Genomic DNA, 27,399 nt, shown 5'->3' on the forward strand with positions numbered 1-27,399 from the left:
GTTCTAGTCCTAGCCGTAGCACCAATGTGTGATTTCGGGTAAATCATTTTGTCCTTCCAAATATGTTTTCTAATTGTAAAAGAGAATAGTGCTAGATAGTTATTTTTCCCCTTCTAATTCTAAAATTCTGATTCACAACTGTAATAGTGACAAAGCAGCCTAAGAGAAGAAGTTTGCTAGTGGTGACTGGTTGGATAACTGGTAGCCAGAGTTGACTCTATTCAGCAGTGAAATAAAGTATGGTTATAGTACTGATCTCACTAAGGGGGGAATCAGTAATGGCACCATGAATGGTGTGACCTTGATATTCAGTCGATAAAGATTTTAAAAATAACAACAAAAATCACTACTGCTTTTTACCTGTAAGCTGTTTTTTCAGGTAAAAGTATTTTTTAAAAAAATTTTTTGTTAGTAAAATATAAAATTTCTAAACAAGAGATGCAATGGCAACAAGACTAATGAGTACAAACCAATTTGCAAGAAGAGAAAAACTCAATGGCTACCAAATTGAGATAGAAAAGACAGATCAAAAAGCATGCAGTCATATGAGAATTATACAACTATGCTAAGTTTGAAAGTCACTATACAGCAATGCCAAAACCAAGAACATAAAAGGGAGGTTTGCTATACATTTTCTGGGGAAACAGATCAGGTACTGAACAGCTCTTTCCTGACACATTTTGCTAATAAGCTTCTAGCACTAACTGCTATGGCTGTTTCATCTGAAAATTATCACTAGTAGGAAGATGTAACGGTATCTCTGCATGGTCAAAATGTTAAGCTAAAAAATATACACATAAGTTGCATGCCAAAGAACAGTGATAAAAAAAATCACTTTATACAGACTTTTTACACTGCATTTCAGGTATGTGTTAAGTATTTTAACCTGAATCAGAAGTATGGCACCAAGCAAAGATCATGCAATTTAGTGATGGAGGTCAGACATCTCAGCACAAAATTCTGATATGCATGCTAAAAATCTTCATTTAAGTGTGTGTATATGTTACCTACAGAGGCTCAAATCAATTCAGAAATAAGTCTGAACAATTTCCATTGGGAAATACTGTTTTCACTGGTTCCACAGAAGCCTAAAAACTAAAGGCAATGAGGATCACAAACTACCATAAAACAAAGTACAGAATAAACTTGTTAATTCAGTATTTATGTATATTTTTTAAAAAGAGAAACGTGTGCATGAAATAGAAATTTCATTTAAAAGAACTTTTAAAAAATATAAGAAGCAAGAGACCAAGTTCCATCTTCTAGCAAAAAAGTTTGATATGCATAAATGTTGCCAAAAATTTCTATACTTGCCTGTATAGAAACTGGAAGACAATCCTTTGATTATAAGTAGACAGGGGTGTGTATGTATAGAGATGGCAACAGCTAAATACATAGGGAGCTGCAACTAACCTTCATTAAATTAACACACATGCTTTTTTTTATTAGGTCATCTAGACTACTTTTAATCACATCTATAAGTTATATAAGAAAGATGGTATGTATGAGGTACGACTGGAATGAAATACTTAAGGTAGATCAAACCAGCTAGGAGCAAAATGACAGCTGACAGCTAACTCTGATAAAATAAGCAACAGCTTATGGGGCTATACCACGTGGAAGTGGCTGAAGAAGAGAAGGCAGCAAGTAAAGTAGCAACAAATGGCCTCAAAAAAGAACAGCTCCACTTCCAGAAAATGTACTAGGCAGTTACTCAAATTACTTTCCTAAAGCCTAGCACTGTAGGAATAAGAATGCTGACTGAGCACAGACTTAGTAAACAATCTTATGGTTACCGGGGAAAGAGGGTGGGAAGGGATAAATCTGGGAGTCTGAGATTCACAAATGTTCACCACTATATATAAAAATAATTTACAAAAGATTTCTGCTGCATAGCACAGCGAACTATGTTCAATATCTTGTAATAACCTTTAATGGAAAGAATATGAAAATGAATATATGTATGTATATGCATGACTGGGACATTGTGGTGTACACCAGAGACTGACACAGTGTAACTGACTGTAATTCAATAAGCAAACAAATAAATAAAAATTTTTTTAAAAATTGAGAAATGCATTAATGATTCTTCAGAGTCCTTAATGTGTGTGTTGTGAACCTCCAAGGGTGGTTGTAAGACATGATATAAAATATTTCCTAAACTTCAGTATGGAACCCTTCTTTAGTGCTTTAGTGCAGCATTCTGGATATTAGTATTCAATGGAACACACATTTTGGGAATGGCTGTCCAAACACACATTTTTTGTGTTAGACATAACTGAAGATGATACTTTAGGGTTAAGAGATGACAAAGAATATGTTTTAGAAATGGTAATGTTCATTAAGAATATTAACCTTTAAAAAACAATATTTAACCAGCACTGACTGAGTCAGTTTCTAATTTGATGTCAAAAAAGTAAGCAAACCAAAATGGCTGTTTCCCCAGATAAAAAGTGAGAGGGAAGGCTTTGATATTAAACATACTTGACTGAAATATGACTTGTGCTTAAATGTGCTAAGAAGGTAAAGGATAAAAAGGTAGGGGGAAAAGAAAAAAGGATAAAAAAAGACAAGAAAGCTTTTTTTTTTTCCTAATCCATAGAATGTTTTTTTTTAAAGACTACATTATTTTCAACTTAAATAACAATTTAATTCAAACTCTCAAAAGTTTTTGATGTAATAAACACACCTAAATTTAATTACTTTATAAAATTTTTGCAGGTTGCAAAAGTTTGCAAGTTGCAGACTTGAAGAGCTGGCATAAATGCAGTGTTTTCCATTTTTTGGGGAAAATCTATCACCTACCAGATTTGTGTGTCAGTAATAATGATCATACAATGTTCAAGATGCAAGGGATTTTTAGAGATGCTCAGTTCATTTTATAGGTAAAAAGATTAAGGTCTGGATAGGTTTAAAGGACTTACCCACAACCAGCCAGTTCTCAAACTGTCTTTTCTTTTTTTTTTTTTAAATTAAAGAGAATTTGTTCATTGTACTTCAAGGGATGTTAATATGTAATCAAAATCACATCCATCATGAAATTAAGTTTAAAAATTTTTAAAACAAAGTCATGTATTAAGGGAAACAACGTGTGTGGATATATGTGCACATACATGCACAAGCATACCTATACACATCCAGATATTTTTACCTGAAAGTGGTCAGATGCACATGCGTTCATTTCTGGTGACATGATGGTTGTCTGACCAATGGAAGCTATTTTTTCTGCAGCAGATAGTGGTTTCAATGGTTCCTTGGTGGGCTCTAACATACCCTAAAAAAGGCAAATTAGCCATTAATAGGGTGGGGGAGAGAATCAGCCCATAAACTTTACAGGAAAGTTAATCTAGCAGAAAGAAAACAGGTCCTTTGGAAAGTACTGAAGACAAAAAAGAACTAGTTTTAATTTTTGTCTAGTGAAACTCTCACAGCACTATATTGGGAAATGTTTCATAATACCACCTTTGGAACCCAAACTTTTTGAAACAAGACCATGTAATTTAAATTGAATGTGTTTTAAAGTGCCTGGTTTTCACTGTCACAAAAAAGCATAAGCTCCTGGGGTGTCAGGGGTCAGGGAGATGGGGAAGAGGTGAGCACAACAGTACATTACTTCCCTGCCCTAAGAATCCAACACTATTCTGATATTTAAGACCTGAAATCGCAGGAAAGGGCACCCTTCGAACACATTACACCATGGTGCTGGCTTGGAGAAGTGAGAGCTGATTCTAAAACACACCACGTGTGATGACGTCTGTATGTTTTACTGTGAATTCAGTGTTTGATCCTGGCTGCACTAAAGGATGGGAGCCTCAGTTCTTGGTTCTCTGGATGGGCAGAGCAGTCATTACAGAGAGAAAACATCCCATACTTTCCATGTGTGTTGAAAACCTAACACACTTTTTGAGTACGAAAGGAAGGCATTCAAGATGGGTGTAGAAACAAAGAAGAAAAAAAATCAGCATTGCAGCAATGCTCTACCGAACACTAATAATAATTGGTAATAACCCAGGTTACTGACCTGAAAAAAGGCCCAAGGTTTTACACATTTTAAAATAATACTTGACAAGCTCTTGATCAACCAAATTAAAGTCCTCCTTTACTGGGGCGGGGGACGGGGGATCAAAACTGCCTAGTCGGTAAGGTTAGAATTTATACATTTCTAAAAACAAGTTTTCAGGAGCATCCTCCTATCCTCATAAAATCGAGCATAAACTAAGCAATTTACAGATTTTGTTTACATGTGAAAGGCTTTAATCTATCAGCTTGAAAAAAATGAAAGTAAATCATGGTCTAATTCAATACTATATACATTTTACAGGCTTTCTAGTGTGCCCTTCTACAAGGACTCCGTGCATTTGGCAAGCGATTACTAGTCTTAGCCAACTTTTCTAATGTCAACTATCCCTTAAACCAGTGGTTCTCAAAGGGGTCCCCAATCAGTGCTTCTTTATCACCTGGGAACTTGTCAAATGTGCAAACTCTTGAGCCCTACCCCAGACCTGAATAAGAAACTATGGGGGTGGTGCCCAGCATTCTGTGTTTTAACAAGTCTTTCAAGTAATTCTAATGCACACTGAAGTTTGAGAACCAGTGACTTAATTGAGCATTTCAGGTACTATTCCTCCAGATGAGACCAAAAGATACTGAACATCTCATATGTGTAAAGCATCATGGGAAAAATTCAGGTGTAATTCAAATTTGAAACCAGATATAAAAAAAAAAGTTTCTAAATGTAAGGCATCACAAAGACGGAGGAGATGATAACATTAGCTAAATCAACTTTGGTATTAAAAGCTTACAAAAATGATAAAATTATTACTAATAAAAGACTGTAATTCAGATAAGAAAACAAAGCATAAATATTAGTCTCTAATCCTTCAAAACTTAAAGAACTGGCTAATGTGCTGAGCCTAGCATAATTCATACCATAAAGTAGTCCCTAAAGTGCTGAAAGACAGTGCCCACAAACTAAATTCCTACTTCCTACTCAGAATGTGACAATACCACCACCAGCAATCCCAGAATGCTACTCCTTGAGAAGAGATCGAAATAACCAGAAAGTTAAAGAAATGTTCTTAATTGTGTTTATCTACAACATAAAAGTGTAGAGATGATCAACATGTTTTGAAAATACAAGATAATCATTCATAAAGGAGCAGAAACTGATAAAGAGACAAGCTCAAGCGCAGAAGTTTTTGTCCAATTCCACAAAACAAAACAAAGCAAACATTTCAATAATTATAGCTTATGCATGGTAAAGTCTGCAGATTAAAAAAAGGTCAAATTCCACAGCAAATTCATTTTCACATGCACATAAAGGGTTTTTAAACTTAAATTCCGTACCAAGGGTTCCTTAGTTATTTTTTTCTCTTTCTTAAACAGTTATTTTTACCTTATTTTCAAATTATTGGTGAAAGAATTTAAAAATAATTTGTTTGATAGGACATCTTTATTTACCAATAACTCAGACATGCCAAAAAACACAAACACATCAAACTATAAAATGTGACTGAGTCTTGATAAGGTACAGAAAGAAAATTCCTCAGTTATCCTGGACTACCTGGCATATCTGAAAAAACAAAATTCAACACGTTTAATACTTCAGATACTTCAGCTTCTTCTTTTTTAAAAGCAAATTAAAGAGGGAGAGGGAGACAGAGAGATTTCCAAAGGTGCACTTACAAGAAGTATGAACACTAATACTACTAAGATAAAAATAATTTTCAATCTAAAACAAAAGTGTAATTAATAGAATACAGAAAACTGTCCTCAGATCAAGACTTGAAGGGATTTATGAGATCAAAAAGGATACCGTATTTATTCTCTTAATGTTCCCACCACACTAAATGCCTCTTAAAATACCCTTTCCATGTCATGCTATGCAAGATGATTTTACAGAATAAATGCAGCAATGATACATACATGCGAAGACATCCTTGTACTTACCAGTCCTGCTGCATACATGGGCACTATAACAGGCTGCTTCTTATTGCCCGTGAAGAGCTACACACATTAGAGAGAAATAACGTGTATTTAGAGAATGATCTGTCATACAATGAAAGTTTCCAAAATACGTAATGCTTTATTACATATATTGTGAATGATACACTGAAGAAGTTATTAAATTGCCCATATGGGGTTGTATTTTTGGTCTCCTAGTCCAATTCATTGATTTTATAGTTAAGGAAAAACTTTACTTCTTCTAAAAATAAGAAATAGTGAAAAATCTAGATAGATTTATGCTTAAAAGTTGACATATTCAAAATACACGACCATTTAAACCAACTAATATTTATCTTTCTGAGGAACTAGTTTAGCACAGTTTAAACAGAAGTGTGACAGAATTTAAAAACAAGCATAGGTTGATTAAAGGATTTTCCAAGGTACTAATAAACTTACAATGTTTCGAGTGTCTATTCCTAAGGAGCACAAAAGCTTCTTGTTGCTATGGGAGCCGCCCCACTGATATCTCAAGCCATGGGCATCATGGATATCCTGTAGCTCAGTCCACACATCCAGCAGTTCCCTGCAAAGGTCACGACGAAGCCACAAACAATGGGTTACTCAATACCTTTCACCATGAATCCTACTTTTAACGTGACTCTGAAATACTATACATTCTGATTAATCTTGTGTCTAACATGAGCATATAACAACTATCTGAATGAAATCAAGAACCAACACTTACAGTCATTAGAAAAGTAATTAAGTTTAATATGAAACAATCGAGCAAAAGTTTATTTACATTATTCTTTTTTAATTGTAAAACAAAAATATTTAAAAGGAGGAAAGAAATCACCCAACACTCCACCATCTTACTAGACCTATTTAATATTTGTTTTCTCCTTGGGTCTTGATCCACAAACACACATTTGTAATTACAGCATATATATAATTTTGTATTCTTTTTTCAGATTTTAAGCATTTCCTCACCTATATATGTATTTTTTTCAGTGGTTGTGTAAGGTTCTTTTAGACAGATGCATCACCATTCCTTTAGCCACAATCCTACAGCTTTAATTCAGTTGTTTTTTACTGTTCGGTTCCTACTCCTAGTAAGACAAAAATATCTTCCTGTATTTTATGGTGTGTGTTATCGTAGAATTGTGTTGTTTCCTTAGAATGGAGAATCTCTTGGAGAGATTCCTGGGTCTAAGAGATGAACTATCTGTACGACTAGCATACTTAAAAATATATATCTAAACAGTTTAAAGATGGCAAAATATCAACCTTTTTGTCCCCTTCCATTCTCAGAAATTACCCCAAAACAAAAGCCAAGAAACAAAAATCATCTCCATTTTCAATGAAATTAAGAAATACTCCCTCTAGGGGTGGCAAGTAATGAAATAAAAGAGACAAGTCCAGGAATAAGAGTAACTTTGAAATTAGAATTAGAAAGTCAATCTAGACCCTCTGACATCTAATAATTAATAAGAGTTCCAGAAAGAAAACAAAGACAATGGAGGGAAGGTAATTGTCTTTATATGAGAATTGCTCAATACTGAAGAGAAGCTTCCAGATTGAAAGGTCCTACCTAGTACTCAGTCCAATGAATGACAAAATACTCTTATCAAGATACTTCATTGTGAAATTTCAGAGCACCAGCAACAAAAGACCCTTAATTATAAATATGATGTGAGGATGGAGTAAAATAAAATTTTACCTCCTGTGTACCCTTTTTTCTCAGGAGGGTGTTAGAGGATGTGCTCCACCAAAATGGGATTTAAGTGATGGGAAATCCCAAGGTAACACGTGTTTAGAAGACCTAGACTGATCCATTCTAGACTGAAACTGGAAGATGGAGGACTCCAGGGAAAAAAAAATGGAATGGCCAGCTTGATAGGTTTTATCACAAGTAAAATTATCTTAACAGGCTGTTGGAGGGTAGGGAAAGATTTAGTAAATGAAAAAAGAGAGGCAATTATTACGTTCAGGAAAAAGGTGTACTATAAAGAAAATAGTGGCTTAGCTGTGAATACTGCATGATTATAATAACGAAAAACCAAGCAACAATTTAACCAAAAACTATGATGTAAGTGTACCGGGAAGATGAAGGGAAGAGAATGAATAGCAGATGTAAGACCTACACTCTCATCGGTCCTACTGGGAAATCAAAAAATATATATATAAAATTGACTGATTTGAACTGATTTATAATTTTTTTAAAAGCTCAAAAATGGAGAAGTAGAGAGTTTTTTAAATCATGTCTTTTAGCACAATATGATTTTTTAAGCTTTAACATGTTTTAGAACCTTAATGGTTTAAGATAACCATAGATAACCTTACAAATTAGAACAGATGAAACTAACAAATATACACGCTATCTGGAAAGTATCTACTACTTACCCACTCTCAGCTAAGGCCTCTCTTGTTTTTATTGGCAAGGTGCTTGTTTCCAGCAAGTGCTTCAGGGAAGTAACTTCTTCTTCAGTATCAGGGACAAATATGGAAGGGAAACATGCTTCGAAAATTCGCTCCAGGCGGTTTAGTAAAGCTGTCTGCATCAAAACACCCCCCAAAAGTTTATTTTCATTTTTGTAATTTTAGTAATGTCATACCTTTATCATTATTATACACACATTTATACACCCCCACCCTGTCCACTACTATGAAGTGGGGGGCCTACCAGTAAGATACAGGAAACACTAAATGAAAGGAGTATAACTACTCATAGAACAGCTTTAAATAATTATGGTGATATATAAATGTAGTTACACACCAAGCATCATGCCTGGCATTTTAAAAACATTATCTTACCTAATCTATTACAGAATTCTACAAAGAAGAAATTACTACCCCAATTTACAGTGAAAAGGCAATCTCAAAGTTTGAATAATCCGCCCAAAGCAAAAACAAAACTAAAAAAAAGGCAGTATTCATATTCTTCCCACCACACTAGGATTTTTTCTTACTACCACTCACATACTATATTTAGAACTGTAAGATTGGTTGCCTGCAAAAAGTGCTATGCTATTATAGTTGGACAGAACCTGGACATAAACACTTGAATTTTGAAAGCCTTTTAGAAATATCTCTGCTGCTAACAGAACAAACTAAAGTAGGAAAGAATGTCTGCATTTTTACTAAAAAATTCAACAGCTCATTTATTACTCTGATGATTTGTGTTATCTTTTAGAAATTCCATTTCTCTACTCTTCTATGGTGTGTGTGTGTGTGTGTGTGTGTGTGTGTATATATTTTTTTTTTTTTTTTTTAATAGAACACTGCCTTTCCTCCAAGCAAAGCCTGCATATTCCCTAGAGTATTTGCACTAAGAACACTGGCATTCTGGAGTATCTTTATTTATTAAAATTTGCTGGATTTAGATTAACTTACATTTTTGGGGTACTACTAGGTTTATTCTACATATGCAACCTATAATAACATTCATTCCCACTTTTCTAACTTTATTTCAGACACATGTAAAATATTTTCAATTTAGTTCAAACATCAACTAGAAATACAAACTGTTAAGCTTGCTGGAACATTAAGTGTACTACTGAAACAACACCCAGTTTACAAGAAAATGCTACATCATGGTGGTACTCCCTGCCACATAACAAAAACCAGTTAATGTTTGATTTCTGTTTAGTATAGTCAGCAAATAGGAAAAGGAAAAATTTTCACATACATGTTTACCAAAACAAAATCTCTTTTGGAAGCAGTATCAGAGCGAAAAACTTAGCACTGCATAATTAGTCTCAGGATACTCTTCTGCTATTTCTATAAAAGTTACTCTAACACCTTCATTACAGTCATGTGTGTGATATGGGGAAAGGCTCTTAGTATCAATTATGAAACCTAGAGTAAAAAGTAGACTCAAGATCCCAAGGCTTGTGAAACTTGAGTGCATCAAGGGGACCCAACTTGCTTCAACAGAGGGAATGGACAGACATTACTTTTAAAGGGATCAGATAACCATCTAATTGGAAACATGATAAGCATTGGCTCCTCCTGGGCAGGGAAGGTAAACAAAAACTCACATATGACCGAATTTTATTTCTCTGTAAATTAAAACAGAACCTTTCTTGTATCCTCTTTGTTATCCTTTTAATGGGGTAGAAAAAACATTTCTTCCATTTATCAAAGGAAGAAAGAAATAATCTCAAAACATATTCAATCATTCGGAACAATCTTTACACATAACAACCAGGTCTTAGGTATACCAGTGAGCAGATTCTCAAATTAGTGGAATGTACCTGAGTAAACAGAACATTACTTTAACCTAATCACTTTTGAACTTAGAAGAAAAAAAAAATTTCCTCAACCTTTTCTCATAAAGAAGATAAATTATATAGAAAGTTTAAAAGGAAGTCCCATATATCTTTAGGATTAGATACTACAGTCAGTTGCTTCAAATCTTTTACTGAATGAGGTGGAGCAGGGGTCAGCAGTTTTTTCTCTGTAGGGCCAGACAGTGACTATATTGGTGTTGTAGGTCATCCATAAACAAGTAAGTGTGTGTTCCAATGAAACCTTATTTACTAAAACAGATGGCAGGACAGATTTGTCTCCCAGGCCATAGTTTGTCGACCCCTAAGGCAGAGCCATAAATAAACTACCAACAGAAATTCAAATAACTAGAATCACTAATGAATAGCACCACCCACCACAAGGAGGAACTCCTCCACAACCCAACAAGAAAGCATCCAATAGAACTAACAAAGATTTTGATTAAAATTTTATTTCCTAACATTCTACTTTTTTAAAGCATATTAATTTCCAACTATCTACAAGACCAATTTGATGCTTTTAGCTACTTTCTTGTTCATGGTAATAAATAATGCCAAATTTCATTTACTACTAGTTAATTCCAGTAAGTAAATGGCTGATGTAATTACAACACTTCAATAGAGGACTGTGGACCCAAGGGCCTGAGACTCAGTTTCAGGATTTATAAACTGAAGCTATCAGAGCCTACCTCACAGGGTGAATAATAAATTAGAGGATTAAATGCTTGACACCCAGTGTATGCTCAAGAAGTGGTAGCTTTTATCACTACTCTTGTTATTATACAGATGATACATATAAACAAAGTGGCCTGCCAAGAAATAAAATAAATGTCAAAACTAAGTTCATCTCACTAAGGCTATTTCTCCACCACTATTTAGCATTCTAAATCATTATGAAAATATTCATCTAAATTTATATCAATTCTACCATATTGTTAAGAAATTAAATAATCCAAATATTTTGCATCCTCCCCAAGATCATCCTATCAAGTTGGGAAAAAAGTACCTAACTTAAAAATATCTATCATAAGAGCTGCTTATATAAACAGAGCCTGTTACTGCTACTCCTTGGGATTTTATTTTTTTATTTTTATTTTAGTGGAGGTACTGAGGATTGAACCCAGGACCTTGTGCATGCTAAGCATGCACTCTACCACTGAGTTATACCCAACCCCTCCTTGGGTATTTTAAATTTTGAAAATTGGTGAACATTTTGGTTGATTGTTGGCATTTGTGACTTAAATCCTGACTATCTTATGAAACACAAAGTGTGTAAACCACACATTAGGTGTGTTAAGAGTGCTTCACTTCCCAAGAAGTACAAAAAGTTCAAAGTTCAAAAATATGAGGGAACATAGTCTAAGTAACTTGGTAAGTTTAAAAGGTGCAAGAATATAACTAACGTAATGCTAAGAAAAGAAATTAACCCACCACAAGAATAGTTTCCCTTGTGACCAAGCAGATAGATTCTTTCAAAAAACAGATTTTCCCAAACAGACTGTAATCAGACACTAAATTAAAAAAAACTCTTTGTTATTTTGAGCATAAAATTTGAGCATGAGATTAAACGTATATCAAAACTGTGATACAAAAACTGTGATTCTGGTAAAGGTTTTGGGTTTTCTTTTCTTTTTTTTTAATTATTAAATAATTTTAACTGTTTTAAAATATACTCAATTTTTCCTCAACAGCCTTAAATCAAGTCAATAATAAAATTAATATATTAATAAAGTGAAACATTATTTAGACTTTGATGTATTCTATTGTGCATGAGCAAATTATTCATCTAACACTACAATTCATGGTTTCCAACAAAGCAAATTGTAAATTTTTATTAAAGAGTCAGTGCTGCACTCTAAATTAATGTGAGGGTAACAAAATAAGTACACACACACTTAGCATACTAAATATTTAGCTGAGGTTACAACACTAACTAAATAACAAACTAAATAAAATAATATTCACACCAATCACTTAAATTTCAAATGTCTTTAACTTCAAAGTCAAAGTAGTTATCAGTTCTCCCTTGATTTTGGAATTAGGAAACTGGTGACTGGTTAGGTGAGTAAGTTTATGTAACGCAGCCATGTCTGTCAATTCATACACATACCAAATTTTAAGCCTGCAAACAGCAGCACATCTGGCCATGAAACATTTTAAGAACAGAAGATCTCTGAAATGCAGGGATGAAAGCTAAATGCTCTTCCAGGAAGGTACCAGGCTCCCTTTTCATTTTCTCTATCATGTCCAGCACTAGGAAGCCAAAGGCAGAGGTCTACTATTTGCAGAGAAGAGCACTTGTGCTCAGAAGAGCTCCTACCTTTCAAAACTATTCCGAGAGCAGAAACTAGCCAGAAGCAGCAGTTTTGCTCTCTAAATGGTCTGACAGGTGAGTTTATAGCCAGAACTAGGAGTACTCCCACACAAATTCTCATTTGACCCCCTTTACTTTTCGCTGTTCACCAAAAAGTCCAGTTGGCAACACTATTTCCTGCACTTTTGAAGACCATTTCCTAAGAAGTGTGTTTCTGAGATTACTCTGTAACAGCTAACACCTACTGAGCACTTGTTATGTGCAGAACTGCACTAAGCACATTTACATGCACAATTTCATTTTGTCTTTGTAATGAGAGTTTTGAAGTAGCTACTATTCTCTAAGTCTCAGGTTCAGGGAAGTGGCTAAGGCAAGTTAGTGCTGAAACCTGGATCTGAATCCAGCAGTGTGACCCCAGAGTCTTACGTTTTAAGCACTACACTATAACCACGGCCAACTTACGCAGCAGGCACAGGGCCGAGGGCCCACAATAATTTTAGGGGTTCATAAAAATGTTTTAATCGTTAATATTAACATACTCATCTTTATACCAAATTACAAAACAGAATTTTAAATATCTTTTATGGGGAAGGGGCTCACAAAAGTCATATGTGGTCTTGGCTATAGTAGTCTCCAAAGGTACACTGGCTTTTATAGGATTTCTCTATTTTTCCCAATTTTCTCATTTCTCATATATATTTTTTTCCTATCAAGGTCCTTCATTATTTTGAATGTCTCTATATTTCATTTTTTTCAAACCAGATTGGATTTCTGGGAAAGCAGAAATGACTACCCAGTGTTTGAATTCATCAGTGGGGGAAAGCACTATGCATGAATTCACTTATACTCATTCCCAGTTCTGCTGAATCTCCATGTCTGGGTTTGGAAGAGGAAAACACTGGGGTATACAAGCAGCCATTACACTTTATCCACTGGTGCAAATTAGTCATATTATTTAATGCAAAGCTTCTCAACTGATATGGCTCAGTTACAAACAGGTTACAAGTCTTCCAAAAATCCTGAAAGCTGTATATATGGGCATATGGCTTCCCTCTAGTGACGGTTAATTTTATTTGTCAACTTGACCAGGCCATGAGGTGCCCAGACATTTGGTGAAACATTATTCTAGATATGCCTGTGAGGGTATTGTTGGATGAAATTAATATTTCAATTGGTAGAGTAAGTAGAGCGGACTGTCTTCCTTAACATGGGTGGGCCTCATTCAATCAGTTGAAGACAGCTTGCAAAATGTGGATCTTAGGACTTCTGTGATCACCTCCATAACTGCATGAGCCAATTCCTTATAATAAATCACTCTTTGTCTGTCTCTCTCCATGCACGCATGCATCCACCCTCCTGGTTCTATTTCTCTGGAGAACCTTGATTAATTCACCTCTATTTTGTAAATGACTACACTGGAGTATAAAAGGATTAAGTGTATTGAAATTCTCATTCAGTTTTCCAAAGGAGAGTATAAACCAGCACTGAGGATCCTAGACTCTGGTACTTAGGCCACTCAAACACTCCTTCCTTTAAAATATCTTGTATTTAAGGTAATTTCTAAAATTCCTTCAATATATTTCTAGTTGATTTTCCTTCCTTCCCTACAAACAGCAGTTGATTCATGTCAATAGTTTTAATACTGAAGCACCAGGCCTTGTTCTTAAGTGGAAGTTTAGAAGAAACATAAAATCCACTGGGCAATTTAATCTTCCATTTAAGAGGATACCTTATTCCTTAACACTATTAAATATTAAGTAAGATATCAAGTGCATTCTACAGTTGTATACTTATCAATCCCCAATTTCAAGCTATATAATAAGAATAATCAATTGTAATATTCACTATGCTCTAAAAGATGGTTTGCCCCTTCTGTACAATTTTGGGATAAAGCTAGTAAAATATTTCTGTTTTAGAATTAAAGGCCAGAATTTCAAATTTTCTGAGGGAAAAATAACAAAAGGAATTGCTCTCCAAAGACTTCAAGCAACAAGCACAGAGCTGTAAGACCAAAATCTCAATTTCTTTCTTTTTTTAAAAGTTGAGATATAATTGATGTATAACATTACATAATAATGCTTCGATATATGTTTATATTGCAAAATAATCAGCATAGTTACAAATTTTTCTTTTCCTGTGATGAGAACTTCGAAGAACTACTCTTAGCAACTTCCCAATATACAATACAGTATTATTAATAATAGTTACCATTCTGTATATTATATCTCCAGGATTTATTTATTTTATAACTTTATTTATTTATTTATTTTATAAGTTTGTAGCTTTTGACCACTTTGATTTGTTTTGTTGTTTACTTATGTTTTCAGTCAAGAGTTCAAGTGTTCACCCACAGAAAGGAAAACCTGCACAAATCTTAGGTAAGTGATTAAATAAATGAAGGTGAAAATGTAGTTACACTCAGTTTGAGAACCCTGACTAGACTCTGGTGAGCAAACCAGTAACTTAATTGCAAAATAACATAAGCCAAAGTATTAGTGATTCTCTTTTTCATTTCTGTGGTACTCTTAATTTTGAAAGTTCTCAAGATAAATTTTCATCTAATAACATTTTCTCAAGCATTATCAACTAGATGGCTAATAAAAGAAAATGACTCATAGCTTCCTTTTCTATAGCCAATTAATATAAAGAGATTACTTACCAACTACCTAAATTCTCAAATAACACCCACAGCAATACTTTAAAAATTTTACAAAAGCTCAGAGTTTAATACAGTGCTTATGACATTATCTCCTTTACCAGATACCTAAGAAAAGGCATCTTGGCCACTTCAATCAAGGTTCCTTTCTGAAACATTAACAGCTTACAAAAAAAACCCAAAACACTGTTAAAACAATATACATAATGGTCTTCTGGGAAAAGAACTGCTTTCAAAGTAAGGAGGATTTTGTTTTTTGTTATTGTCATTTTGTTTTGTTTAAAATCTTAGCCATGAAAGTGAAGAATAGTTTTGACTTTTTTACAATTTGTACAAGAGAGATACCATTAACTTGCTTTTCTCTACAATTTATAATAATGTTAACAAGAGAATGAAATAAACTGAACTCTGGGTTCTCAGAAAAAAATACTCACTGAAGGGGAAGAGTATTTCTTAATAAATGGTTATTATGGCTTTTACATCACGGCCTGAACACTCGAGGCTTGCTGGACCCACATCTGAGAATTAGTTTAACTAAGTACGGTTATAAGTTTGAAATATTTCTTCTTGATTAACATTTCCTTAAGTAACAAATTACTGCAATAAAGCTGCAATAATTGTCTCTTGACCCAAGGAAGACAGATTTTATTAAAATGTTAAGATATCCTTTTGGTAGGCTGAAAAAAAGCAAAGTACTAAAAAAATAGGAACTTGGACAATGTCACCTACATAGCAAAAAGTCAAAGAATTCTGAAATGATAACTGTATCATTTGTCTGACTTCACACAAAAGAACTGTTCCCCATGTCTGTTTAACTGAATTAACTGAGCTATGAATTTTAAAAGATTCTCACAACATTCTGTAAAAGCAGAATCTGATGGCATTCTGTTCAGAACAGAATTGTTGCATCCAGGTAAGATTCAATAGGAAGAAACCACTCTAAGTTTTACCATTAAAAAATGTTTACAGTCATTAATATGTGGAGACTTCTGTGCCATCCCCAAAATAGTAGCAACTAGGAGAAACATTTTAAGAAAAAATATTAATAAATATAATCCTCTTTTAGAAGACTAGATTAATGCATATTCCTAGAAGATTCTGGAAAAAGAACAGACTGCAAGTCACAAGCCTCCTTCCCAACAGCAGGATAGGAATGAAAGTCACTTTCCAACTCAGTCACTTTGCCAGCAGGGCTTACCCATTTCCCTACCTCAATTTCCTTCCAAACTTCTTCCAGCCCCCCTTCTAGCATCCATCTCCAAGTTCTGCTCATTGTGCATAACCCATTCAGCAAAAGTAAAAGCCTGAGGACTGAGCCAAACAAATCTCAGGAAGTCTTAATGTATTTTGACACATCTATACTGTTTTTATTTTTACAAAATAGAATCATACCACAAAATTCTTATTCTTCAGTAGATATTCACTTATTTTATCTTCACAAAAGTCCATTGCAGTAGACGTTACCTCCTTTTTACAGACAACTGAGTTCAGAAGTAACTTGTTCAAAATCATAACGCTTACATGACTCTGAGTCAAGATTCAAACTCAGATTCCATAAAGCCCATGTACTTTATTACCTCCTATATCTTGTCATCAAATTACACATAAATAACTTCAATCATCTTGTATGATGCAAAAAATTCCTTTCTGAAGTCATGCTTTAAAAAATTCATTATCTGATGATGTTAAAAGTTCTAAGCTATAAATTAAAGAACATCCAATACCAGTGTCACCCTATACTCTAGTAAGATGAAACTAAATCGAGAAAGGATTAGGTCAAAACCAACAGTCTTCTCTTTGCATTATATAATTAATTCATTCCTTGTTTAAAATTGTAAGCTTCTCCCTCAATAATGAATTACTCAACAGGAAAAACACACATTAGCTAAACCATGTAATAAGTGAATTAGCAAATTAAACTATTCAGACACTCAACATCAAATGAAAAGTGATTAGTTGTGCACACTAATACCATAATACCATAATTTCTATAATATCTTAATGTATCAAAGATATGAAAAGCAGTGCCGTAGAACCATTTTAATTAATACTTATACTTTGGAAATATTTCCAATAGAAAATGGCTTGCTTAGCAAAAGGTAACTGGAAAAACAGAATTCATAGATTCTGATTTTATTCTCACTATCTTTAAAATAGGCCCTTGGACCAAGTGTTACATATATCAGTGTCAGTAAAAAGCAGTGATTTCCAACAGAGTGCTCTCTTCCACACCCGTGGGGTTAAAGAAAGGTTAAATTTAGCACAGTGTAGAACTCAGGACTGGGGAACAAGAATAACCTGGATGTCAAACTGCACCTCTAAGGGCTACTTTACATCCAAATAAGTTAATGAATCTTCTCTGAAAGAGTCTGGACCACAAAAGGATAAAGAGCAGGGGCTAAGGGGTAAGAATATTCTCCCTAACAAACCTACTACCTATGAAAAATAAACATAAATGTACATTTGCAATGAATTATAAGCAAATAAATACAGCCACAATGAGTCAAACTATGGTTGTTTCTTGTTCTAGGTCTAACCCTTAACCCATCTCACTCTCCCCAAAGGCTTTTATTAGCTGTTATATTATGAGGTCCAAATCTGCATTTTTCAAATTATTTTTCTACCCTTCAATGCCCTATAGCCTTCAGCACAGATTGAAGTTTCAAATTCTGCTTGCTCTCTTCTGCAGCCAAAACTAGGTCTCTGATAGACAAAATTAAGAGACATTATTTTCTGAAACTTAGTGTTCTAAATCTCAGTTTAACCTTCTGTTATAATCACTATAAAGGTAAAAACTGGAGGACCTGCTAGAATAGTTAATTAGCTAATTAATGGATTTTTACATAAGTGGTATTTACACTTATCAGAAAACCAAGTTGATGAATTTCTGTAAATATTAAAGAAACTCACTGAGGTAAAAAAAAAAATCTTACTAAGCATTACTACAGGAATGTCTATTTAAAGTTAACCAAAGGGTTTTTACATGTGAAACAGGTAACTAATCCACAAATCAGGCAATCATTACATATCATAAAGAGATTCCTTTAACAGGTACCCAATTAAAAAATACTTTTTGAAAAGCTGAATTAGAAGCCTCCACACCAATTAGTATGTCATACAAAATAGAGAAAATTAGTAAATACCTGAACCGAAGTGGCTGTTTCCTGTAAATGACCACCAGCAACTGCTCCTTTGGAAGTCGCTAAGGGGACATTGTGTGTTTGGGGGGTTCCTGGAGTATCGATCTTTTCATCTGTCCTATGTGACTGCCAGGCTTCCTTTCGATGATGAGATTCAGTAGCCTGCTGGTCTCCAAAAGCAGCCCAAGAGCAGCTATCTTTCTGTCCATCCTCAAAAGCATTCCAATCTACAACTTGGCTAGGACCAGCTGAACTGAAGTCCGCAAAATCATCAGAGTCTTGAAAAGCACTGCAGTCATCTTGAATATTTGGCACAGAATCAAAATCTCCAAACTCACCTTCTTGCCCAATTTTCAGTTTTGAAACAGGTTCAGTGCCTGTCCCAGTAAATTTTCTTGCCAAATTGCATCCCTCTGATAAACTATCAGAGGTCTGTTTTAGGTCTGACTCGGTAAATATAGTTTCCTCTTGGTAGGAAATAGCATTTGATTCCCCAAATTCACCAAAGTCATCACCTGGTTCACTAAAATGTGGAAAGTGCTCTGAGGATTCCTCAAAAGTGACATCGCTCATTGAATCTTGAGTACCAGTAACAAAAGGTGGAGTTGTGCCACTGGCTGTGCCAAAGTCACCAAAATCATCCTCAATGGTATCGTTGCAAGTCACAAAGTCATTACTACTATCACCAGTTTTTACACTTACAGAATCATCCAAAACATTTTCTTCTGTAGGATCAATGCTGAGGCTTTGGGAATAAGTAAACTTTCTACTTTCTTCTTTGGAAGAACCAACTTTATCATCAGCATCAGAAGTTTCTGTAGAATCCTTGCACAGGTCAGCACATTTAGAAGTACATAAATCAAGTTCTTCCTCAGTTTTACGTTGTTCTCTCCTACTGGCTTCTGAATTTTCAGCTGACTCTACCAAACTCCAAGCCTTTGATTGAACACCTGAATTTAAAAATTCATCCTGCTGCAATGTTGGAAGGCCTTGTTTTCCACTGCTGACACCTCTGTTACTTGCTATGCTTATTTCTGAAACACAAACCTGATCCTCTCCAGCAATGTTTCCCTTACTGTTCAAGCTTTTATCTAAAGACACTTCTTTTACAGAATTCAGTTCATTGACTCTATTAATTTTATTGTTTTCCTGAATGGTTAGTGCTTCTCTATCATTTAAAACTGCACATTCTATTTCTTCTAGCTGTATCCTTTCTTTCTTGGAAAATGTGGCAAAATCTGCAAATTCCTCAGCAGGACTAGGTGCAGAGTCTAAGTTATATTCAGTACTAAGAGTGCTAAGAGGTTTTCGTCCTTTTGAATCAGCTACTGTGTCCAGATCATCTGTTCCCTGAGGATTTACAGTTTCCACTACTGCAAACCCATTTGTTAGAATCTCCAGACAAGGAGGCTTTTCACCATTGCAGCTCTCTAACTGCTTGTTTTGATGCATAACATTCAGATCAGTTCTAAAATCTCTGGGAGAGAAACTTTCAGGTGTTCCAACATTCTGTCTCTGCTCCACTACTTTATTAAAATCTCTTGGACTTTCTATGCCATCAATGGAAGTATCTAAAGTTTTAGATGAAATTATTTCTTTGCTGGTGGTAGAAAGTAAAACATCAGACTGTCCCTTCACAGGAGAAGAAAGTCCAGCAGTGATGTCCTTATCACTACCATTTTTAATGGATTTAAAGCTTGTAAGGCTATCTACATTTTCTGAGAAATCATGAATTGGCATAAAATGGTTTGAAGGTACAAACTCTTCCTTGGGACGAGTATAATCTGGTGTATCAAAATCAACAAACCCTACACCAGAAGGGCTAACTTCGGAAAACCCACCAAATTCCCCAAATTCATCGTCATCATCATCCTCAGCTCCATTGTCTAGTGGTGGTGGGGATGAAGAGTACATTCGAATGATGTCTGGCTCCATTGTTCAATTGCTTTCAATAATTAATTTACACCTGAAAAAAAAAAAGATTATTTTTTTGAGGGAACAGATTACATAGAATAAAGTCTTTCAAAATTCTCCCAAAGAAACTTCAAAACAATGCAAATTTACAATGCTACTTATCTTTTAAACTATTTTTATCTTAGGTGAGATTACTCTGCACAGCTATAATATAATGGCAACCCCCCCGCCCCCAAAACCTCTGTCTCTTCCAGTGTTATGTTTCTAAGGGCATTGGTAGTACGTTACTGAATTTGGGGACTCCAGAAAATTTCAAATAAACATTTACAAAAGTACATTTACAAAAATCTCTCTTGGGGCACTTACTTGTTCTGTTAAGCTCTCTTTCCAGTTCACTGGGGACTCAGGACTTGCCTTACGGAGTTGTATGAATTTTTTAATAAATAAAAGACATGAAAATTTTATCTCTAATAATGGCCACCAATATTTCCCTCACTCTGCTTTTCAGTGTTTATTTCTGACCCAAATTAGCTTTTGTTTTTGTTTTAGCAGACTTTATTTTTTTAGAGAAGTGTTAAGCACATAGCAAAATTGAGCAGAAGGGGGTATCTCTTACCTCCATTCATGCATAGCCTCTATTATAAACATATTCCTAGAGTGGTATATTTGTTACAGTTGATGAACCTACACTGACATAACATTATTCCCCCAAGTCCATAGTTCATATTAAGATTCATTCTTGGTGTTGGACAAATGCATAAAGACACATATCCACCATTGTAATATCACACAAAATAATTTCACTGCCCTAAATAATCTGTGTTCTACCTATTCTATTCATCCCTCTCCCCTGCCCTGGCAACCACTGATATTTTTGCTGTCTACATAGTTTTGCTTTCTCCAGAATGTTGTATAGTTGGAATCACAGAGTATGTAGCCTGTAAAAACTGTATTATTGGCTTCTTTCACTTAGTAATATGTATTTAAGGTTCTTCCTCCATTTCTTTTCATTGCTTGATAGCTCTTTTTTTTTTTAAGTACTGAATAATCCATTGTCTGGATGTACCACAGTTTATAAGTTAATTTTTTTGTAATTTTCCACTTTGAAATCGTTTAGGACTCATAAAAAGTTGCAAAAACAGCACAGAGAGTTCTCATGTATACTCCACCCAGTTACTCTTAAAAAGAATATGGTAAATAACAACAGTATATGATCAAACCACAAAACTGACATCAGTACAACCTATTAACTCAGTTACAGATCTTGTTTAGATTTCACTTTTTTTTTTTTCTTTGTGTGTGTAGTTTTAATGAAGTTGATCACAGGGGCAGATTAGATCTGAGTAACTGTCACTATAATTGGGATAAGCACTGTTGGAAAAATAGTTCAATAATAGTCATCAATATAAAGAAAGTTCCACGTGTTATCCCTTACTAGTCATGCCCTTCCCTAGACCTTAACTCTCGGCAACCGCCAGTTTACTCTCCATTATTATAATTTTGCTACGTCAAGAGTATTATCTAAATGAAATCATGAAAAACGTAACCCTTTGAAGCTGGCTTTTTCACTCAGCTTAATGCCCTCGAGATCCATCCATGTTGTGGCATGTTTCCACAGTTCATTCCTTTTTATTGCTAAGTAGTATTCCATTGTATAGATACTTGTTTCTCCATTTACTCCGTGTAAGATACTTGGGTTATTTTCCCTATTTTCCAAATATAAATAAATCTGCTATGAACATCGGTGTACACATTGTTATGTGAACATGAGTTTCCATTTCTTTAAGATAATACCCATGAGTGTGAATGCTGGGTCACATGATGTGTGCTTAACTTTATAAGCCAAACTATTTTTTCAAGATAATTTTTAAGAAGTCAACTTGACTACTTTCATTAGTAATTTTCTTCATTATTTTGCTATCATATAAGCTTAAGATTTAATAAATATCCACTTTTATTTTCTTCTTTTAGAGTGTTTTTTTCAATGTTTAATTTTTAAGACATCTAGAAATTATTCTGGCATATGGTCTAAAGCAAGGGTCTAAGTGAAAATTTTTCTAAACAGCCAAGCAATTATCATAATCCTATTTACTGAATAACCTTTCTCATGCCTATTCATTTATGATATCTTTTTATGATTTAATTCTTAAAAGGAAACTATGTCAGTGTTATTTTGTTCCTCTGTTCTAAACAGTGTCACAAGACAGACTTAACATTAAAAGCAAAGGGAAGACTAATACCAAAGTCTTAAAATAAAAGCAGCCAATAAGCAATGAATTGATACTGCAATTCAGTTATCAAGTTAGACACATGAGGAAAACATTTACTATAAAGTTCAACCAGTTTTGCAAGCTAACAAAAAAATTACTTTCTTCCAACTCTCAGAATAAAATTTCACAAAATCTTTCAGTTTTAGGGTGAAGGTATGTTGGATACCACATAATTTAGAGATGAGGAAGACGAGGCTTACTGGTGAGCAACCTTATCAAAGGTCATACAGCTGGTTAGCAGAAAATGGCTTCAGAATTTCAAAAAGATCTTTGAGGTCAATGACTGGTCAGTTGCTGAGAGAAATAAGCAAGTCATGAGAAAAAAGACTCCATTGTAATGTATCTACTTTAAATTGTTTGCCTTACAAAATCAGCACCTATTTATCTAAGTTCATCTTCTTTTCTGCTGACATAAAGCAAAAAGAAAAACAAAAAACAGTAAAAGATACATATAAACCCTACTTTCTCCTCTTGTCTAGAGGCCCCGATAATCTCTTCTAATGCTGGATGTACAGGGTCATTTGACCTCTAACAGTTTCCCTTGTAAGCATGAAGTTCCTAGTATTTAAAAATACTCTCTGATTGTTAATCAGAGTGTGGAGAAAGGGACACCTGTACACACATACTGATGGTGGGTGTGTAAATTGTTACAAGGCTTCTAGAAGGCTATACTATACAAACTTTTTTTTAAAGTAAAACAAAATGTTCCAAAGGGGTTATTTAAGCAAATTATGCTAAATCATTACACTAGCATACTATGTAATCATTAATATCATAATTCCTTTTTCAATTTAGAAGCATTCATAATGATAGGAACATGTCAAAAGGACACAAAAGCCAGCCTGAAGGGGTAACTACTATTTAAATCAGTGACAACCTGAGCATCAAAATAATGATGGAGTATAATTCATTGAACAAAATAATAAACTATCAGTCCTCATGGATATAAGCATGTAAGTGAATAAACTGAACATTAGATGAGGAACAAGATACTGCATAGTTTCAAAATACCTCACCGTAACACACTTAACTACAAAGCGAACAAGTGTAACTTTACAGTGGTGAAGCCTGACACTTAATCAAGTGATCAAAGTGAACATCACTAGTGATGGAAATAGCGAAGTCATGCATCATCTCACAAGATGCAATGAGGACACAGGCTCACTTCTGGAATATTCCTGCCAAAAATATATGACCTGAATTGATTCATGAGGAAACTTCAGACAAATTCAAATTGAGAGACAGTCTACAAAACAACTGACCTGTAATCTTCAGAAGTATCAATGTCATGAAAGTTACAGAAAAATTGGAAAACTGTTCCAGATTGAAGATGACTGAAGAGATGTGACAAGTAAATACAATACCTGCTTTTCAACTGGCTCCTTTTCCATAAAGATCATTACTGGGATGACTGTGAAACTTGAGTAGAGCCCAAGAATTAGACAGCAGCAATATACTGATGCTAATTTTTCTCAATTTTGATGGTAATATTGTGGTTATGTAAGAGAATGTCTTTGGTATACAGATTAAAATATTTGGAAGAGATGGGGCATCAGGTTGGCAAGAGTCTCAAACTGTTCCAGAAAAAAAAGCACATTTGCACTGAACGTGCAACTTTTTATAAGTTTGTGATTGTTGCAAAATTAAAAATGAAAGTAATTAAAAGCATTCAGGAGATTTATGTTCTCATTTAAATATGCATGTTCTACAATAAATGGGTTATTTATACAATAATACTTTATTAAAAAATTGGGGCAAAATATGCATAACATAAAACTTACCATTTTAACCATCAGTGGCATTAAGTACCTTGACACTGTTGTGCAACCATCACCACCATCAATCTTTATAACTGTTTTTACCTCCAAAATATCAAAGTATCTTTGTACCCACTAAATGATAATTTCCCATTTCCCCTCCTTCCAATCCTGCACCACCACTCTACTTTCTATCTCTATGAATCTGACTACTCTTGGTGCCTCATATGAATGGAATCATACAGTATTTGTCCTTTTGTGACTGTCTTGTTTCACTCAGCGTAATGTCCTTAAGGTTCATACATGTTTGCAGCATGTGTCAGAATTTCATACTTTTGAAGGTTGAATTTTATTCTATTGTATGCATGTACTATCATCTGTTAATGGACAGTTGGGTTGCTTCCATCTTTAGGCTATTGTGAATAATGCTGTGATAAACATGAGTGTGCAACATACCGTATTTTTAAAAAAATTTTTTAAATAACAGGTGAACAAAGTTGCAAAAATAGTAAAGTCCTGTGCACCCTTCACCCAGCTTTTCCTAAAGGTGACATCTCACATAATTCTAGTACAACAGCAAAACTGGAAATGTTGGTATTACTGTTAACTGGACTACAGAACTTACTCAGTTTTCACCTGCATTGTTGTTTAAAAAAACAAACAAAACTTGCATCCATTTGTATATGTGTGTAGTTCAATTTTATCTCATATACAGATCTATGCAACTACCACTATCAAGATACAGAACTGCCCCCAACCCCCCACCCCATTCCTGTCCCTGGGCAACCACTAATCTGTTCTCCATCTTCATAGTTTTTATCATTTCAAGAGTGTTACATAAATAGCACTGCATTTTATTATTATAAATAGTATATATACTACATGATAACATATACACTCATAGTGTATTTAAATGGTATATGTAATAAAGATGCTAAGAATATAACATTATATGTGCAGGTTTTTATGTGAACGTAAGTTCTCTTTTCTTTGGGATAAATGCCCAAGAGTATAATCACTGGGTCCTATGTAAGTGTATGTTTAGTTTTGTAAAAAAAAACCCACCAAACTATCTTCTAGAATGCTGTATCACTTTACTGTGCTGTATCATTCTCATTATACTTTATTTTTAAAGAACCATCTGTTCATGGTTAATCTACCACTTTTCCTAAAACTTTTTATTGTTTGAAAAATGAAATGAAATTATTGTTTAAAGGCTTTATTTCAAACTCAGATGTTAAGGCAAATACAAAGATCTGAATCAGGAACTTCATAACCAAACCAACAACACAAAGTAGTTTTTCCTTCTGTCACACCTTGGCAAGGTCTCCCTTTTCTGGGTGCAATAGGCTCTATCAGCTCCCCCAGACTACAAACATTTCCATATTCCTCAAAAATGTGCCACTTTTTGATGGGAAGAACGTGGGCTCCCCTTCAAGGTCTTGGCTTTGGCCCAACTCACCCTTCAGAAACCTAAGAGAGTGCCTCTGCTCCAAAGTTTCAGCCAAGAATGCCAGCCAGTGTGGAGAAGACCTGAAATTTTCCAGAAGATTCTTCTGTGCCCAGGCCAATCCAGTAAAATTTGTTAACTGAAGTGCATCTGTTCATTGTTAACTGAAGTATTATTTGTATAAGGAATTTACATGTTAAGTCTGTGGACAAATCCACTTTTTTTTTTAACACAGGAAAATATGGGTTTTTTAAGAAGCTATTTCTACTAAACAGGAAAAAGAAAAAAGACAGATGAGCAACTTTAACTGTGCCTGGCACACAACAACCTCAATAAATGTCTCTTCATCCTTCTTAATGGACTACTTACTCCACACACGAGGAGTCCTAATCAATCATCCAATTTCTTTACAACTTGAACAAACACAAATATGTGTGTGCTCAACTTGACATTTTTTTGTCTACTTATTCTAAGACCCTTAGAGGAGAGTAAACAAGTAATGGGAGTATCCAGAAAGGATTCAAGCCACAGCATACACAAGGCTCTCATGATTGGGTAGTGAACGAGGTATCCTGAGGGCAGCCAGAGCAGCCCAGTGCCAGATCAGCAGCCAGGGTGACGGGGGATACAAGGACTGAAGGCGATTCAGTATTAATCTCTCACAAGAGGAGCCACAACTGCTTAAGGAGTTCTAGCCTCAAGTCTGAAACAGTATTGGAAAAAAAGGATGATAAGTCTCTAGGTTGAAAACTCTGGGGCCAAGTGACAAGGTGGGCTTGGGAAGGTAGAAGAATAAAGAGGGATGGGGCTGACTATCATCTAAGACTATGTGACCATTTAAAAATAGTTTCTCAAGAAGAACAAAGTCAGAGGACTTAACCTACCAGATACCAAGAGTTGGTTTAAAGCTATATGGTCATGTGGTAACAAAGATGCCAATGCAGCATGGTGGGGAAAGAAAAGCTTTTTCAACAAATAGTGTTAGATCAATTGGGGGAAAAGTCTGATTCTACCTAACATCTTACCCAAAAGTCAGCTCCATACAGATTACAGGCTTAAATGAGAAAGGTAAAACAATCAACCTCCCAGAAGATAATTTAAGAGATTATTTCCATGACTTTAGGGAAGGCAAAATGTTTTAAACAAGAAACAGAAAGCAGTAATCATAAAAGAAAAAATTGATAAGTTAGACTTAAGATAAAAAACTGTTCATCAAAAGAATTAAGAGAGTGAAAAGGTGGTGGGGAGGGCATAGCTTAGTGGTAGAGTGTATGCTTAGCATGCACAAGGTCCTGGGTTTAATCCCCAGTACCTCCATTAAAAAAAAAAAAAAGATAAACAACAAGTTCATACTGTATAGCACAGGGAACTATATTCAATATCTCGTAGTAACTTACGGTGAAAAAGAATATGAAAACGAATATATGTATGTTCATGTATAACTGAAGCATTATGCTATATACCAGAAATTGACACAACATTGTAAACTGACCATACTTCAATAAAAAATATATATACACACACACACAGAAAGAGTGAAAAGGCAAGCTGTTGTCTGAGAGATGTTATTTGGAATACATGTAACTGTCAAAAAGCTCATATCCAGAATATGTAAAAAATTCCTACAAATCAATGTGAGACAATCTAAAAGAAAAACGGCCAA

General features: G+C 34.6%; 1 protein-coding gene across 5 annotated transcripts in view; it reads right to left on the reverse strand.

Annotated features, from left to right (window-relative positions):
• AFTPH (aftiphilin) overlaps nucleotides 1-27,399 on the reverse strand; it is a 61,237-nt gene that overhangs the window by 14,801 nt on the left and 19,037 nt on the right. For all 5 annotated transcript variants that reach the window (XM_031467139.2, XM_031467138.2, XM_031467136.2 and 2 more), the window contains exons 2-6: nucleotides 18,349-20,311; nucleotides 8,350-8,501; nucleotides 6,403-6,529; nucleotides 5,950-6,006; nucleotides 3,152-3,274 (exon numbers count right to left, since the gene is read on the reverse strand). In XM_031467139.2, the coding sequence (XP_031322999.2) occupies nucleotides 3,152-3,274; nucleotides 5,950-6,006; nucleotides 6,403-6,529; nucleotides 8,350-8,501; nucleotides 18,349-20,280 (2,391 nt within the window). In that variant the 5' untranslated portion in view covers nucleotides 20,281-20,311. The remainder of the gene's footprint in view (nucleotides 1-3,151; nucleotides 3,275-5,949; nucleotides 6,007-6,402; nucleotides 6,530-8,349; nucleotides 8,502-18,348; nucleotides 20,312-27,399) is intronic.

This window comes from Camelus dromedarius, chromosome 15 (genome assembly GCF_036321535.1).
Source record: "Camelus dromedarius isolate mCamDro1 chromosome 15, mCamDro1.pat, whole genome shotgun sequence".
Lineage (NCBI taxonomy): Eukaryota > Metazoa > Chordata > Mammalia > Artiodactyla > Camelidae > Camelus > Camelus dromedarius.